A 17500-nucleotide genomic window follows, 5' to 3' on the forward strand; every position below is an offset into this window, starting at 1 on the left:
GTTAGAACCATAGGGGCAATAAAAAAGACATAGAATTACTAGAGACATTCAAGGTAATCAACCCCTCTCTCCCTATTTTACGGCCTCCTGAAAACACATAAAGATGGGATTCCTTTACGCCCCATAATATCTAGCAGGGCTCTTTCATGTACAAATTATCAAAATGGCTCGCAGACTTGTTATCACCCTTTCTAGGAACCTTTCTCATCCTCCCACGTCAAACATGCAGAAGATTTCATACAAAAATTTAATAGTTTAAACATCCCTCAAACAACATCAAACTGCTCAGTCTAGACGTCGATTCATTATTTACTAAAGTCCCGATTGCCGACGTGTTGTTTTTCTTAGAGAGGAAGTTACAACCATATGAAGACCATTTTCCTCTTGGCATAGATAAAACTTTAAAACTTATCAACCTCTGTGTAACTAACAACGTGTTTTCTTTCAATGGTAATTTTTACAAACAAAAATTTGGCTGTAGCATGGGAAGTCCCCTATCACCCCTTCTAGCAAACTTGTACATGGAATATTTCGAAACAGAACTTTTGTCGTCTATCAAACCCCATAACATGATCTGGCTTAGATACGTAGATGATATCTTTACTTTCTGGGACAATAGCTGGGGACTTTAAGGAATTTTTAATAGGCTAAATTCGCTAGTTCCGACCATAAAATTTAAAACAGAATGGGAAAAGGACGGAAAACTGCCGTTCCTAGATGTACTGATCATAAGAAAACAGAACAGGTATGCATTTACAGTATATAGAAAACCCACCTTCGCTGTCTCCTACATTCATTTCTTAAGCTACCACGACGTCTCCGTAAAAATCATGGTAGGGTGCAACCTATTCCTCAGAGGACTTAGGATATGTTCAAATGAGTACCTGGATCAAGAATTTAACACGATCCGCCAACACCTAACGCAACTGCTCTATCCACCACACATTATCGAGAGGGCTATTAATAAAGCAAATAAAATATACTACAGAGGTCCCACTCACAACAGACAAATAGATTTCAACAACAAAATAAAGCTTCCATACGATGAAAACATCCAAAAGGCCACCGAGCAACTCAGTTCTGATAATCCTTTCATTTTCCATTATCCCAAATCCATCGGGAGTTCGCTCGTTAACGTATACTTAAATAACAAAAGGAAGAAGCCGGAGTTTACAAGATACCGTGTAGTAATTGTCATGACATTTATGTAGGCGAGACAGGTAGATCGCTCTCGCAAAGAATAACAGAGCACAAAAGATCAGTACGTTACGCTTCGGAGAGTTCGGGAATTTTCCTACATATTAGAAATACAGGGCATGTCATTAACTGGAGTGGGGCGGAGTTGGTTTTCAAGAGTAGCTGTCCGTACAAAAGAAAGATGCTGGAATCTGCTATCATCAATCAAACCAACAATATGAACCTGTCAGGAGGACATTGGAAATCGGACGCCATTGACACCTTAATCCTCGCACCCGTTTTGAAGAAGATGACCCAAGAAACGCGACCGCCAGATCCATCGCCAAACGGGAGCTAATGAGGCCAAAAACCACTAGGGAATTTGGTCAATCTCCTCCTTCTTAAGTAACGCCACCTCCTTAACATCGGAGGCCTAAGGCCACACCTTCATGTTTTTGTATATATACCATTGTAACTTTCCACCTGTCCATATTCTACCAGTGAACAGGGCACAGAAACAAGTGCCCGAAATATATGGTTTCAACGTTTAAATAGTGTTTTATGGGCCTTCTTATTTTCATATATATATATATATATATATATATATATATATATATATATATATATATATATATATATATATATATATATATATATATTCATGATGCCGCTTTTGTAATACACATATCCTCCTATAATTTTGATATGTTTAATCTTTCATTTATCATGTGTTATTTGTAATGATAGTGATTATTGAAGCGTCGTATTTAGTTTGGCATCAGATCTCAAAGGGACTACTGATTTAAATAACTTAATAGCGTAATATAGAATTGATAATACAATTTTAATAGTAACGTAGAATGAGCAACACGTGTGATCAGCGAAGACTTGTTTCATTTAAGTTATCATCAGTTGAGATAAGAGAGAGCACTTTGTTTTGAGTTAACGTGAGGACAGATTGGAATAACAATTGCCGATTCGTTCAGGAAATCAACTCAGTTTTTCGTCTTGTTTACAAAACACGTCAATCATAATTAGCGGATTGCGGTATGTTTCGATCGAGTAAAGATTTCTGTAAAAGATTCGTCCTGTATGAAAAGAGTACGAGTGATTTCACAATGTTACACACATGGCTCTGATCACATACACCCCTTTGAGAGAAAGAGTAACATGTCCTGATTGCGTTCAAAACGTTTTGCTGGGATGACGTCACTTTCCTTCTAGAAATTTCTCTTTTGGTATCTCGCACCCAAAATGCTTTAATGACGTCACCTCCCTGCTTCTGGAACTTTTATTTTGTATCTCATAACCAAAATGCCTTAATGACATCATGTAATTGTTTCATGTGCTACTGGAATTCCGAAATCTGTTTCATTCTGATTTCCGAGACCGATGAGTTTGGTTCCCTCTCTCTCTCTTGTTCTTAAAAAGAGATTACTTTTAACATAGTATATTTGTGGTCACTGACATTAGTATTAACTTTTGAGATCTGAATTTAATATTATTATTTAATTTGTAATGGCACCTGGTAAAAAAGTGTGCTTTGTGAAATTAGCGCAGCTGCAAAGGGAATTTACAGAGGTTTTCACAAGTTTATGTAAGGTAACGTGAATTTTACTTATTAGTACCATGGTATAATAAGTTAGGGAAATTTTGCCTTAGTGGAAATATTATTGATAAATCTTACGTGTATTTTTGTGTGTTTTTTCTGTTTGCAATCTCTTCATAGTCTCACATTTTTTTGTGCTCGTGATGTAACATTTATTTATGTAGCATTGTAAATATTTCTTGGTAATTTAACATTGCATACTTGATTTAATTTTCCATTTATTAAAATTTTCTTTTTATATCTTAAGTGAGTCTTGATAGTTTAAATTTTTCTTGATTAATTTAAATTCCTGATAAATTAAAGTTTTTGTGAATTAGTTTTGTTTCATAATTTAATTCAAGAATTAATAAGTTTTGTGTTATTTTCAAGTCACAGAAATTTACTAATTAAAAATTTTGAATTTAAAAAGAAATTTTTGTATTTAATATTTTTAGAAAAACAGTGTTTCATTTATTGACCACCAGTGAATAGGATTAATTGTGTGTGCATAAGACAAAGTAATAAACATGTTTTGTTCTTTTAGTTTTGCTAAAGTGAGTTAAGACCATGGAAACAGTTAAGAGTTGTTTGATGGAGTGATGTCCTTTTACTCTAGAATATTTCTTTTATAACTGTTGATACCTCACACATATTCTGATAAACTTAGTTTTGATTTTTCAAGTGATTAATAACTTTTTAAGGGATCAATGTTACCTTTAGAGTACTCAATCGTAATTCCTATTGTTATGAGAGTTCAGGTATCTGGCTGAAGTGAGGTAAATTTTTGAATTTTGAAATTAGTGGAAATATATATATATATATATATATATATATATATATATATATATATATATATACTGTATATATATATATATATATATATATATATATATATATATATATATATATATATATATATATATATATATAATGTGTGTGTGTGTGTGTGTGTGTATGTTCCAGCATGCCTCTGAAATGCATTGATCAATTTCAACCAAACTTGGTATACATTACATATGACTTACTATCTTGAAAAGAATACTATGGGGCTAAGACATCACTGGCACCAAAAGGGGATTGGGATGGGAAGTGGGTGACATGTAAAAATAACCGAAAAGACATATATTAGTGTCTAAGCCATAGTTTTTGAGGTCACTGAGATGGACGATGACATTTCCTATGCCCTTTAAGTCCAAGTTCAGCCCCAGTAGAAAGGGGGGTGAGGGGAGAGTGGAGAAGGCGTGAAAAATAAATTGTAAAAAATGACAGGTATCAGCATCTAATCCATAGTTTTCAAGGTCACTGAGGTCAATAGTGACACTTTCGATGCCCTTTAAGTCCAAGTTCAGCCCCAGTAGGAATGGGGGTTGAGAAGGGGTGAAAGAGAGAGAGAGAGAGAGAGAGAGAGAGAGAGAGAGAGAGAGAGAGAGAGAGAGAGAGAGAGAGAGAGGAGAGTTTATCAGTTGTCCTTCAGAGCTTTCTCAGGCATCGTTAGGTTGGTCAGCTATTATATATATATCTATATATATATTATATATATATATATATATATATATATATATATATATATATATATATATATATATATATATATATATATATATATATATATATATATATATATATATATATATATATATATATATCCCAGATGAAATACAGCAACAAACTTTCATGAAACTGAAGCTAACCTGTCCACATATGCAATTATAATACCATCAGTTCGTCCATTCCGGTGAGTCATTTCTTCTGTCAGTTCATCAAAACTGCCATTAAAACTTATATGTAGACGACAGTTTGTTGGCGGAGACAGTCCACTCACTGGAAAGGATGAACTGATGACATTACCTAAATAATTTAAGACGACTGACAGGTAATTGCACGTGTGGACAGGTTAGCATCAATTTCGTGCCAGTTTGCCAATGTAGTTCATCTGGGAAGTATCTCAGGCTCTCTGATCAAAATAAGAATAAATTATGTATAGACGTTATTCATTTCACTGTTAGACCCTTCAACACTATTTGTAGGCCATTATTAGTCCAAATCATACAATAATAATTTAAACAATATTTCCATGTGATACACACAATTTGGTATTGGCCTAGGCCAATGATGTCTTTTATGATATGTATTACTGCCCAATTAATAAAAAGCTGAACCAACCCCTCACTTCTAATTTAAACTCATCTATTAATATTGTATGAGAATATACATCTTTTTTAAATAAAAAATATTTAGTCTATACTCTGTTATGCCTTTTTACTCCTTTCCTATTATTAAGTGAATTGCTGCAAGAGTTAGCCTTCCACCTCCTCATCATATTAAGAAAAAAAAGTGGCTAAACACTTCCCTATACGGCTAACTTCAACTCGTGATACGTATTCTTATATTGGTTTTAGGGACTTTTTAACATAATAAATTACAACTCAGTATCTTGCAAGGACATCAAATTCCTTAATGTAGAACTAAGTATAAAGTTACATGGATCACTAGAAAAAAATTACCGCTGAGATTGTCCGTATGGCATCTATAAGCTTGGTCAGTTCGTTCTTTTGATAATAACCATGACTCCAACAAAGTTTTTCCTTTTATGGAGGAATATTAGGCAATCGATTATTTATTGTTTTGAATAAATATGTGTCGATAAACACAGAAATGAATATATATCATTCTAATATATAACCATAAACAATAATTTTACTTTTCCTAAATGACAGGAATACTATTCCTTACTGTGTATGACTACATCAGCAAAAGGTGCGAAATGGCAGTAGTTGCCATTTCTTAATTTAATCCCTATTTGCACAATATACATTTACCCGCCATATAATTAAATTCTGCAAGTGCATATCGGAAAAGATTTCCATATGTAAAGATCTACATTCCTGTAAAGTTTTAATCTAGAATTTTCTGTCATTATCTTCCAGGCAATCAATACCAAGGAGCGTGAAAAAAAAAACTCATCTTCCATATGAAGTGAAGTGTTTTGCCAATTCGCACGATAATTAATTCCAACTGTCAACGCTGAAGTGTCCAAAGTGATGTTTCGATGATCCCAGACCTCTTTTAAACCGGCTTCATAACGAAATATGTCATAACGAAATATGTCACCGAAACGTCATGAAGCAATCGCTTCAGCGAATTCCAAAGGTAAAAACGAAGGAACTAATGAATTATGAAGAAATTCGCATTTGTCAGGCTACGATATGTCTAAGGGTTTGCAGTGGGAGGAGTTTAATGATGCCACCAACAAAAAAGTTGGGGCTTTCCACCCAAGCTATTGGTGAATCTAATTTCATTTCTTTTGTCTGTGTTTGTATGTCTGCCACAGGGAAGGGGATTGATTTTGAGTTACAAACCTTCCTGGGTGACATAGAGGCCGTGTGCAAAATTTTATCTGGGTCTGTCAACGGTTCGGATTTCTATAATGGACAAACAAATATACAAAATTCACACACACACACACACACACACACACACACACACACACACACACACACACACATATATATATATATATATATATATATATATATATATATATATATATATATATATATCACACATTACCACAGGTGAAAAATAAGAAACAGGGTGTAGGTCCTGACCGGTTTTCGACTTTATTTCCAAGCCATTGACGAAGGACTGATACAGAGTATGAGACATCACAATATATATACTACAAGAATAGTACTGACGAACATACACAACCGTTAGAGACTCCATATCCCTACTCAGGCCGGTGTCGAGGTAGGAGTGGCCTTTAAAACTCATTTGGCTAAAAATCACAATAGACTCTCAGGGGACATTGCTGATAAACAGACCATACCCCACCTCAGATCCACACCTGACAGGTGTCATGGAGGCGGAGTTTGGAAACTCATTAACATTACTACCCTCGTACTGTGTTTACAAATATGATAATCCTATTTTCATACATCTCTACTGCCTACCTTAAAGTTTAAACAATTTACAAATTTCTTTTGATATTAAAGGATCAAGTTTATACATCCCTTGACTGATATTCATATTATGGTTGTAACTTTCTTTTATAAAGCTAGATTCAATGATGTTCCTTTCCAGTGCATTATTAGAATATACAATCCTTTTGCCCTTCCCAGTTGATAGCATGATTGTTCTCACTAACATGTACAAATATACCACTGTTCCCTTGTGCATATCTCACACATTTCTTATGCTGTTCAATTCTTTTTTCCAGTGCTTTCCCTGGTTTGGCCAATATAAAAGTTGTCACAAGACTTACACGGAATTTTATATACACACCCTTTAGTATTGTCTGGGGAGTTCTTGATAAGTACATTTTTCATTGTTGTATTGTTCTTAAATGCGACATTAACACCAAAATTCTTAAGAAGATGAGGGATATCTTTCATATTATTATTATAAGGCAAAACAAGCAAATTTTTTGTGTTGTAAGGTTCTTTCTGGTTTTGATACATTTGTGTATGGCCAGGGAACCAAGATGTAAAAAACTTTTTTGCCAAGTTAAATCAATTAGTACCATCAATTAAATTCACGATGGAAATGGAAAATGATGGGTGCTTACCGTTTTTGGATGTCCTCATACGAAGAAATAGTAGTGGGTTTAAATATAGTGTGTATAGAAAACCCACTAATATTTCTTCCTATGTGCATTTCTATTCTGGACAAAGCAATAAGGTTAAAAAGTCAGTGTTTTCATCTATGTTTTTAAGAGCATTACGGGTATGTAGCCCTGAATATATTGATGATGAAATAGATATGATTAGGAATGCAGGCAAGAAATTGAAATATCCTGATAGTGTATTAAACAGTGCATTTGACGCGGCAAAAAGACTATGTATCAAAACCAGAAAGAACCTTACAACACAAAAATTTGCTTGTTTTGCCTTATAATAATAATATGAAAGATATCCTCATCTTCTTAAGAATTTTGGTGTTAATGTCGCATTTAAGAACAATACAACAATGAAAAATGTACTTATCAAGAACTCCCAGACAATACTAAAGGGTGTGTATATAAAATTCCGTGTAAGTCTTGTGACAACTTTTATATTGGCCAAACCGGGAAAGCACTGGAAAAAAGAATTGAACAGCATAAGAAATGTGTGAGATATGCACAAGGGAACAGTGGTATATTTGTACATGTTAGTGAGAACAATCATGCTATCAACTGGGAAGGGGCAAAAGGATTGTATATTCTAATAATGCACTGGAAAGGAACATCATTGAATCTAGCTATATAAAAGAAAGTTACAACCATAATATGAATATCAGTCAAGGGATGTATAAACTTGATCCTTTAATATCAAAAGAAATTTGTAAATTGTTTAAACTTTAAGGTAGGCAGTAGAGATGTATGAAAATAGGATTATCATATTTGTAAACACAGTACGAGGGTAGTAATGTTAATGAGTTTCCAAACTCCGCCTCCATGACACCTGTCAGGTGTGGATCTGAGGTGGGGTATGGTCTGTTTATCAGCAATGTCCCCTGAGAGTCTATTGTGATTTTTAGCCAAATGAGTTTTAAAGGCCACTCCTACCTCGACACCGGCCTGAGTAGGGATATGGAGTCTCTAACGGTTGTGTATGTTCGTCAGTACTATTCTTGTAGTATATATATTTGTGATGTCTCATACTCTGTATCAGTCCTTCGTCAATGGCTTGGAAATAAAGTCGAAACCGGTCAGGACCTACACCCCGTTTCTTATTTTTCACCTGTGGTAATGTGTGATAAATGAATCACGTACAAAAGTGATAATAACCATCATATATATATATATATATATATATAATATATATATATATATATATATATATATATATATATATATGTATATATATATATAATATATATATATATATATATATATATATATATATATATATATATATATATATATATATATATATATATATAGGTGTGTTTCAAAAATAGAGCCCCAACCCCTCTACAGAGTAAACTAAAATTGATATGGACAAAAACAAAAGTAATTCAGAACAGGTATTTATTAAAGTTTCTCTCTGAGTATTTAATATTTTGTGAGGCCTCCATTTGCCTGTACCACAGCCTGCATTCTTGAGGGGTATGATTTCAGCAAATTGCAAAAAACCTGAGACTCAAACTCCATTTCCCTGAGCATTTCGGTCACCTCTCTTCGCAGGTCGTTGAGATTTGGTATACCATCATAGTTCACTGTGCGCACTTCAACATGATCCTTTAAGATACTATCAGTGTTTTCACACACATTAAGGTCAGGGGAGCTACCTGGAAATTCACTTGATGAGAAGAAATCGATACCACTGTTTTGAAGCAGCTCCTGTGTCTGAAGAGCCTTGAAACATGGTGCCTTATCATACAAAAATGTGGCTTCTTCAACAGATAACACATTTTCTGGATCTTTGAGGGAAGGAAATACTCCATCAGTAAGCACAGTATCTCTGAAGTATTTGCCATTCCATGACTGTCCTTTTTCTTTGATGATCCACATTAACCGTTTGGCTGTGAAACAGAGAAAAATTCCCAAACATTCAGGAAATTTCACAACTTGGCGATAGCGCACGTCATCGTTGATATCATCCAACTTTGCAGCCCAAATGATGTCATTTTTATGATTTGGCTTCCTGACTGTGTAAATGAAGAAGTCATCTGATACGGCAACACGGAGAAAGTCGGCTTCATCCCAGTCATTAAGAAATTTTGATACTGTACAAGGTTTGGCGATATTCATGAATTGTTTATTAAGGAACATGCGGAGCTTTTTAAAAAACAAGTTCTGTGGGAAGCAATTATTCATAAAATATTCAGAAAGGAAACCAATTTCTTGATGGAAGGATTGCCAGTTCGATGTAATAAAAAAAAGCCAAACCTTGTACAGTACCAAAATTAGCTTTTTATGCCAAATTTCCATTTTTACATGATGATTCTTTTCGACAAAGGTTCGCACAAATTGTTCATAAACATTATGGTGCCATTAATCTAAAATTAATTCCTAAAAATCCACAACGATTGGTTCCTTTTTCAGATACAAAGATCGATTAAACCCTCTTTTGACCTCTAACGTGGTATATAAGTATACTTGCCCTAAGTGTAACTCTGGGACATATGTCGGATCCACGAGGTTACTGAGGGTCAGAATCGACTCTCATCGGGGATTAAGTTTTCGGACTGGCTGTAGGCTCTCCGATCCCGAGAATTCAAGCATAAGAAACCATTCGAAAATTTGTAAAACATATATTGATAGAAACGATTTCTGTATCATAGGCCAAACAACTAATGCATGCGAACTGCCTATCCTGGAATCATTATTTAATAAACAACTAGTTCCGCAATTAAATACCCAGACCTCCTCCACTCAGCTGTACCTGAGTTAACTTTTTTTTTTATGCATTCTGTCTTCTGCCCTCTTGGTATAAGGTTGGTTAGCGGTCTTTGATTTTGCTTTTATGTCTTTTTTTTTTTGTTTTTCGTTTTTTTATCTTGTATTTTAACTGTGAAGTATTTTATGGATTTTATTGATTTTAAGGGCAATTTTTAAAGTAATTTTATTCATTATTTAACAGATTCCCTGATGATGTAATAAAGCTTTTTATTACGAAACGTTGGAAATAAAGAATTATGTTGAGATGAATACGTTTCCATGGTCCACCTTCGCGCTAATGTTTACCACTGGCCGTCGCCTACTTCTGTTCTTTGATATGATATATATATATATATATATATATATATATATATATATATATATATATATATATATATATATATATATATATATAATCCACATCCCAACACACAGGGAAGGGCGCAGGAACACTCACAGTTTCCGTATGATCTGTGAGGGTTCCTGCGTCCTTCGTTTCTTGACCCATCGTCACAACATCAAGACATCTAAAATTTAACATTTACAAAAAATTTTAGTGCGTATAATTAAAAATACTCTTATAAAAGATAAAAACTAAATTTGAAATATATATATATATATATATATATATATATATATATATATATATATATATATATATATATACATACAACTCATCGTAAGTAGTTGGGGGTTAATCTATTTATAAAACCATCATAAAGGTAAGCCCAAAGACTGCTAACCGACCTTGTACAAAGAAGGCAGAAGACAGAATGCGTAAATAAAAAGCTAACTCAGGTAGAGCTGCGTGGAGGAGGTCTGGGTATTTAATTGGGGAACCAGTTGTTTAAAAATAATGATTCCAGGATAGCAGTTCGTATGCATTAGTTATTTGGCCTGTGATACAGAAATCATTTCTATCGATTTATATTTTACAATTTTTTGAGTGGTTTCATATGCTTGAATGTTCGGGATTGGACTCCATTGGAGAGCCTACAGTCAGTGCGAAAACTTATTCCCGTTAAGAGTCGATTCTGACCCTCAGTAACCTCGTGGATCCAGAGTTACACTTAGGGCAAGTATACTTATATATTTATATACCACATTAGAGTTCAAAATCGGGTTTAATTGATCATTATTTATTAAACAACTGGTTCCCCAGTTAAATACCCGGTCCTCCTCCACACAGCTCTACCTGAGTTAACTTTTTTATTTATGCATTCGGTCTTCTGCCTTCCTTGTACAAGGTTGGTTAGCCGTCTTTGGTCTTGCATCTGTGTCTGTTGGTTTTTTTTTTATCTTGTATTCTGTGCTTTAATTTATGAATTTTATTGATTTTTAGAGCATTTTTTAGAGTAATTTTAATAATTATTTAACAGATTCCCTGGTGATGTAATAGAGTTGTTATGAAACGTTGTAAATACAGAATTATGATGAAATCAGTACGTTTCCATGGTCCATATTCACGCTATGTGTGTGTGTGTGTGCATGCATAAGTGAAATGTTGCGAAAATTATGCCAGCTATCACCAGAAAACTCCGAATAGGCTAGATATGTTGCTGCCAAAGGAGAAACTACCACTTTCTTCATTTCAGCTAAGAACTACACACACACACACTCACACACACACACACACATATATATATATATATATATATATATATATATATATATATATATATATATATATATATATATATATATATATATAATTTTATTTTTCAGTGAGATGGGGAGGTTTAGATTCCAGGTTCTTTAATTTGCAAAGTGCAATTTGCCAAGTACTAGCTTTCAAAGAGACAGTCTTATTCATCAGGTACACCGATGCACTTGAGTATATATGCTCTCCTCCCATCATCTGTCATATTCTTTTCCTAAGTCCCTGGGATGACCTGCCCATGGTCTTAGACCATGGACCTGCCCATTGATCTTCAAGTCCTCCATCACTTCCCTGTAGTCTTCTTAATCTCTGTGGTCGCATGCTTAATCCTCCGTTGTTCGAGATTATCCCCTTACTGTCCATCTTTTTTGTTTATGTTCTTCTTAAAGCTCTGGCATATACTCGTAATTTCAAATATGATCTTGTCCTCATGTCGCCTTTCATCATTTTTTCATAGCAGCTGACGAGGGCACTCTCTACGATCACTCTTGGTGTTTTGTTTTTGTTGTTATATATGATATCTGTTTATTCCTAGTTGATCTTATTGTTATAATTCCAGCAGCGTTTGGCCTGTGCTGAGGCTTGCTTGCAGTAGCGAATGTTCTGCTCATGCTGGCTTACTCTATCCTTGCACGATTTGCCACTATGACCAAATATACTTTATCACAAAATTCCCAAGGTGCTAAGAAGATTTCACCCATCTTCTTCTCCACTATTATGGTTATTTTATTTCTAGTTACTTATTTCTGATATTTTTTCAGTTTTTCGTTTAGATACTTAATGATGTTATTCTTTGGAATGACGATCGTATCTGCCTTCTTTATTCCATCCTTATCTTGGCGGCGCCTTTCCGCATAATAGTGTTTCCTAGCCTTACGATGCGCCTTTCCCTAACACTGAGTCGGGTATCCCGCTTTTTAAAAAGAAGTTAATAGATATTCAAGCTAATGTTCCACATAAGGTGGGCTGCAAACACCGTAGGCCTAATAATTAACCTTGTCATCATCCCTCTCTTGATATCCTTTGTGTGGCTCGAATATGTGTGTATGTAAGTTTACATGTGTGCCTTTTCTGTGTATACTGCAAAAAAATTTAGGAAGAGATTCTGCCTGTTTTCTTGTGTCAGTATGGAGTCCCCATTTCTTTTTGTCATTCAAGTCCTAAACTTTTGAACAAAAGCTCTTTTCCTTTGGGAATACTCAAATCCGTTCTCAAGATCGCCGTGTAAATCCTACTTTAATCTTCTCGCTTCGTGTTTCCATGTTGTTTATACATGTTTCTGTGCACTGTACTGGAGTTTGCTCTCTGTGAATGTTTATAAATCTGCGAAAGCACTAAGAATAATGTGAAAACTACTAGACCTACAATATTCCGGTTAGATGTGCCCTTTATTATTTTTAAAACTATTTATGTTCATTTTCTATAGAATTAGCAGGCAATAAATATCATGTAATCTATTATATTAATTTCTTTGGCTGCCTTTCTATGTGTGTTGCATGTGTGTGTCACTCTCCTCCCCCTTCCCCCTCCCCTCCCCCTTTTCCCTTCTCCCTCCCCTTCCCTTTCCCTTCCCCTTCTCCCACCTTCACCTTCCCTTTCACTTCCCCTTCTCCCCCTTCCCCTCCCATCCCCCTCCCCCGGGTATCAGTATGGGTATGGTATAGGATGGGTATGGGTATGGGTATAGGTATAGGTATGATACAGATAGGGGTGTGGGTATGGTACAGACATGGGCATGGGTATGATACAGATATGGGTAAGGGTATGGGTATGGTACGGATATGGAAATTAGCAAATGCGAGTGATAGCAAGAACTGCTAATCAACTTATAGAGCCCTTAGACACTTTTTTAGCTTGAGAGTTTTTACCTTTCATTTTAAATATTTTTGTAATGATCTAGATTCTTATAACTTGATAGAAAATAGCATTATTATAATAAAATACGAAGAATACCAAAGGGATGGATGGATATGGTCAATATGACAGATATATTAGACAGCAAATGGTCAATATGACAGATATATTAGACAGCAAATGCAAACGCCCTTGTTTACCATTTGTACTTCAATAAATTTCATTACATGTAAGTTGTTTTATCTTATAGTAATTTGCCCAGGAAGAAGTGCAAAGCTCTTATGTAAAAAAAAAAAAACAAGTATCACTTAGAAGTCTCAAAACAAAGCCCCTTAAAAAAAATAATTAACTCTCATTATTATTTACATAAAGCTGTTTAGCATGATATACCGGTATTTGCTGGTAAATTTTAGTAATAAATATTATGCAATATTTTACAACGTTAAGCCATCAGGGAAATATTTAATTCAAAAGATGAGGAAATCGATGAAGTGTCTGACTAACAGTTAGTAATCCTAACTACCGTATGGCAAGCAATGTAAGAGAAAAGATGTAAATTGTTTGTGGTGATGCATTGCATCCAATGTCATGAATCAGGAAGACTTTAAGAATTTAGGGCAAAGGACGGAAATTGTATGGGAGTAAACTGCTCTGTAGGTAAACCATTAAGTAGTGATGATATGATGTAATTCATCCTCTTAAGCTCTGCTAAATATGGAATAGGCTTTTTACGTACTGAAAGGAATGTAGCAAATTTATTTATTTCCTTTAAGAGTTTATATGTAGGGTGACATATAATGGAAGTACGTCAGGAAGTTATTTCCCTAAAGTACTGTACGGAAGGTAACCAAAATAATCTACGTCTTTACTGTACTCGGCATAATACTGTAGGGTCCCACATGGACCTACACGATCGTCCATTTTACCTGGCCGCCAGAACTCTTATCCTGAGGGCATCCACTCGTCACAGCGAACATCTGACATGCACGCCGGGCACGCGTGTAGAAGAGAGACAGCCGACAGCATACACTCTTTTTAATGTATACTATCGTCCATGATCATGTCACGTTAAATGTATCTTTCCTACTGGAAGCAATACAATGTCAGCTTTCCAGCTATATTTATCAGAACTCTGTTCGTAACTTGTGTATAGAATTTTGTACCATTTTCCATTCTCAAACAAACACAGTTGAATGTATGTTAACCTCTATTTTGTTTGCCTCGTGTCAGGCACTACGGTTCCGCTCGCAAGAGCTCTTGACCAGTCTGTTTGTTGTCTTGAATACCCTTACAGGCTGCTCTATGGCATAAAGCAAGCTCAATCAATAACAACAAACATCTTGAATAAATCAGTAAGTTTGTAGACGCAGCCTCTTTACTCACGCCTTCGCTACAATATCAGATTTCCGAAGAGCCCCCTATATCCTGAAGGCTTTCCTGGTAAACAAATATAAATTTTTTTTTTTTTTTTTTTTTTTGTCTCCGACACTACAGTGAGAAGTCAGATGGCATACCGGCAACTTCTCGAGGTGATTTTACCTTACACGATTATCATTACTTCAAACTTAAAATTCTTAACATTAGGAGGAGGGAAGTTGCCTCATAGGTTACGGAAGTAGCGTCGTTATAAAATATTCAAGTTATTTTCTTAGACTCGTTATTCATTTATCATTAGCCTGAAACTAGTCTCTTTTTTATTCTTCAGATATAAAAACAACGAAATTCGCAGAGGTTGCATACTTCGTTGGCCGGATGGAGAAACCAGTATTTCAAAGCACGAACACATGTAAGTATTTCTTAAATATTCTTTAAAAATTTGGGAGTAAAAAAGAAATTTCCTGCCAAAATGAGAAGGAAATGTAGGTAAAATACTCCTCCAAACTTCAGGAATAAAATTAGAACATTTGTAAACTTTGAATCATACCGTTGACATGTTACGGCAAAATATATATTTCTGAATGTAATATTTTTTGGACCTTCAGCAACGAAAAAGACTTTGGATGAATAGTTATAAGTATTAGAAATTCTCTCATTGTATTGGTAAAGACAATTATGTTCACATACTCATTTGGATCTCTCCTTCCGTCCAGTTCTCGGACACATCACTTGTCACTTGATGAAGACTACAATGAAAGACAGCTGTATCCCTCTGACCCCACCCTCCTTTCCAGTGGGTGAAAAAAGGCATATGGTGAAATATATATATATATATATATATATATATATATATATATATATATATATATATATATATATATACATTGTTATGATCTCGTCTTTCCGAGACCAGCAGGTTCTACACAAAAACAAGCAACTGGGCTGTAATGACTGACGAGAGGTGACCAACAAAAGAGGGAGGAGCAGGACAAAACCAAAAAGTGACCTTAATATTAATTTATTTACAATAAGTTATATACATAATATACAGTGAGTCCGTTTCGAATTATAAAATTCATATCTATACAAAAATGAGTCAGCAGCAAAAATTAACTGGTCAGAACATCATAAATCGTGAGTCAGTGAATAAGTAACAATTTAGTACTTAAATACAAAAAACATAACAAACATTAGCAGTATAATAAACAACACAAATGGCCAACACAATAATTACATTTCATAAATTCAGAGCATAAAACACAAAATAGAACCAGTACAATAAGTGATCAAATCAATGAATTATTAAATGATCAAATCCATAAACATAAGTCAGGAAGTTAATATTTAAATGAGTCAGTAAAATGTGTTATGAGTCAGTAAAATATTAATTACACAAACAGCATAATAACATATAAAAAAAACAAGCAGCATAAACAAAATACCAATAATGAAAAGGCTGTAAAGTAATGGTCATAACAAATACACTAACAGGCAGCATAAAGGAACAGTACAGCCGTTCTCCTCCAATACCGAACGACCATGACAGAGTTGAAACGACAACCATCTCATCCTCAAACACTCTTCGCCGCTCTGCTGCCGAGACTCTGACTCTCTGCCGCTCTGAAACTGACTTTCAGGTACAAATACCCTGCTGCTGCTGCTACCAAAACTGCTGACTCACTGCTGCCCTGGACCTGACTGACGAAGTCTGACACCATCCAACAGATGTCACTCGCCAGCAAAAAAAGAAAAAATCAAATAAAGGAGGCAACAAGGGAACAACCGGCCAACGATTGTTCTCACACCTCCCTACATAACAGGAAAAAAAAAGGAAAAAAATTTTTACACTCAAAATACCCTCCCCTGATACTGCCACACCCCTGCCAGCCAAAACAGAACCAATCCTGTCACAGTCGCCAATGTTACGATCTCGTCTTTCCGAGACTAGCAGGTTCTAAACAAAAACAAGCAATTGGGCTGTAATGACTGACGAGAGGTGACGAACAAAGGAGGTAGGAGCAGAAAAAAACCAAAAAGTGAACTTAATATTAATTTATTTACAATAAGTTATATACGTAATATACAGTGAGTCAGTTTCAAACTATAAAATTCATATTTATACAAAAATGAGTCAGTAGCAAAAACTAACTGGTCAGTAAAACATCATAAATCATGAGTCAGTGAATAAATAACAATTTAGTACATAAATACAAAAAACATAATAAACATTAGCTGTATAATAAACAACACAAATGACCAGCACAAAAATTACATTTCATAAATTCAGAGCATAAAACACAAAATAGAGCCAGTACAATAAATGATCAAATCAACAAATTATTAGGCTAAATGATCAAATCCATAAATATAACAAGTCAGGAAGTTAATATTGAAATGAGTCAGTAAAATATTAATTACACAAATGGCATAATAACAAATAAAAAAAAACAAGAGGCATAAACAAAATACCAATAATGAAAAG

At 34.6% G+C, this 17500-nt stretch overlaps 1 protein-coding gene across 1 annotated transcript in view; it reads left to right on the top strand.

Moving 5' to 3' along the window:
• Positions 1-17500, top strand: part of LOC136825821 (tachykinin-like peptides receptor 86C) — a 229338-nt gene that overhangs the window by 131567 nt on the left and 80271 nt on the right. The window contains exon 5 of the mRNA XM_067082777.1: positions 15347-15427. Within this exon, the coding sequence (XP_066938878.1) occupies positions 15347-15427 (81 nt within the window). The remainder of the gene's footprint in view (positions 1-15346; positions 15428-17500) is intronic.

This window comes from Macrobrachium rosenbergii, chromosome 39 (assembly GCF_040412425.1).
Source record: "Macrobrachium rosenbergii isolate ZJJX-2024 chromosome 39, ASM4041242v1, whole genome shotgun sequence".
NCBI classification, from domain to species: Eukaryota; Metazoa; Arthropoda; class Malacostraca; order Decapoda; family Palaemonidae; genus Macrobrachium; species Macrobrachium rosenbergii.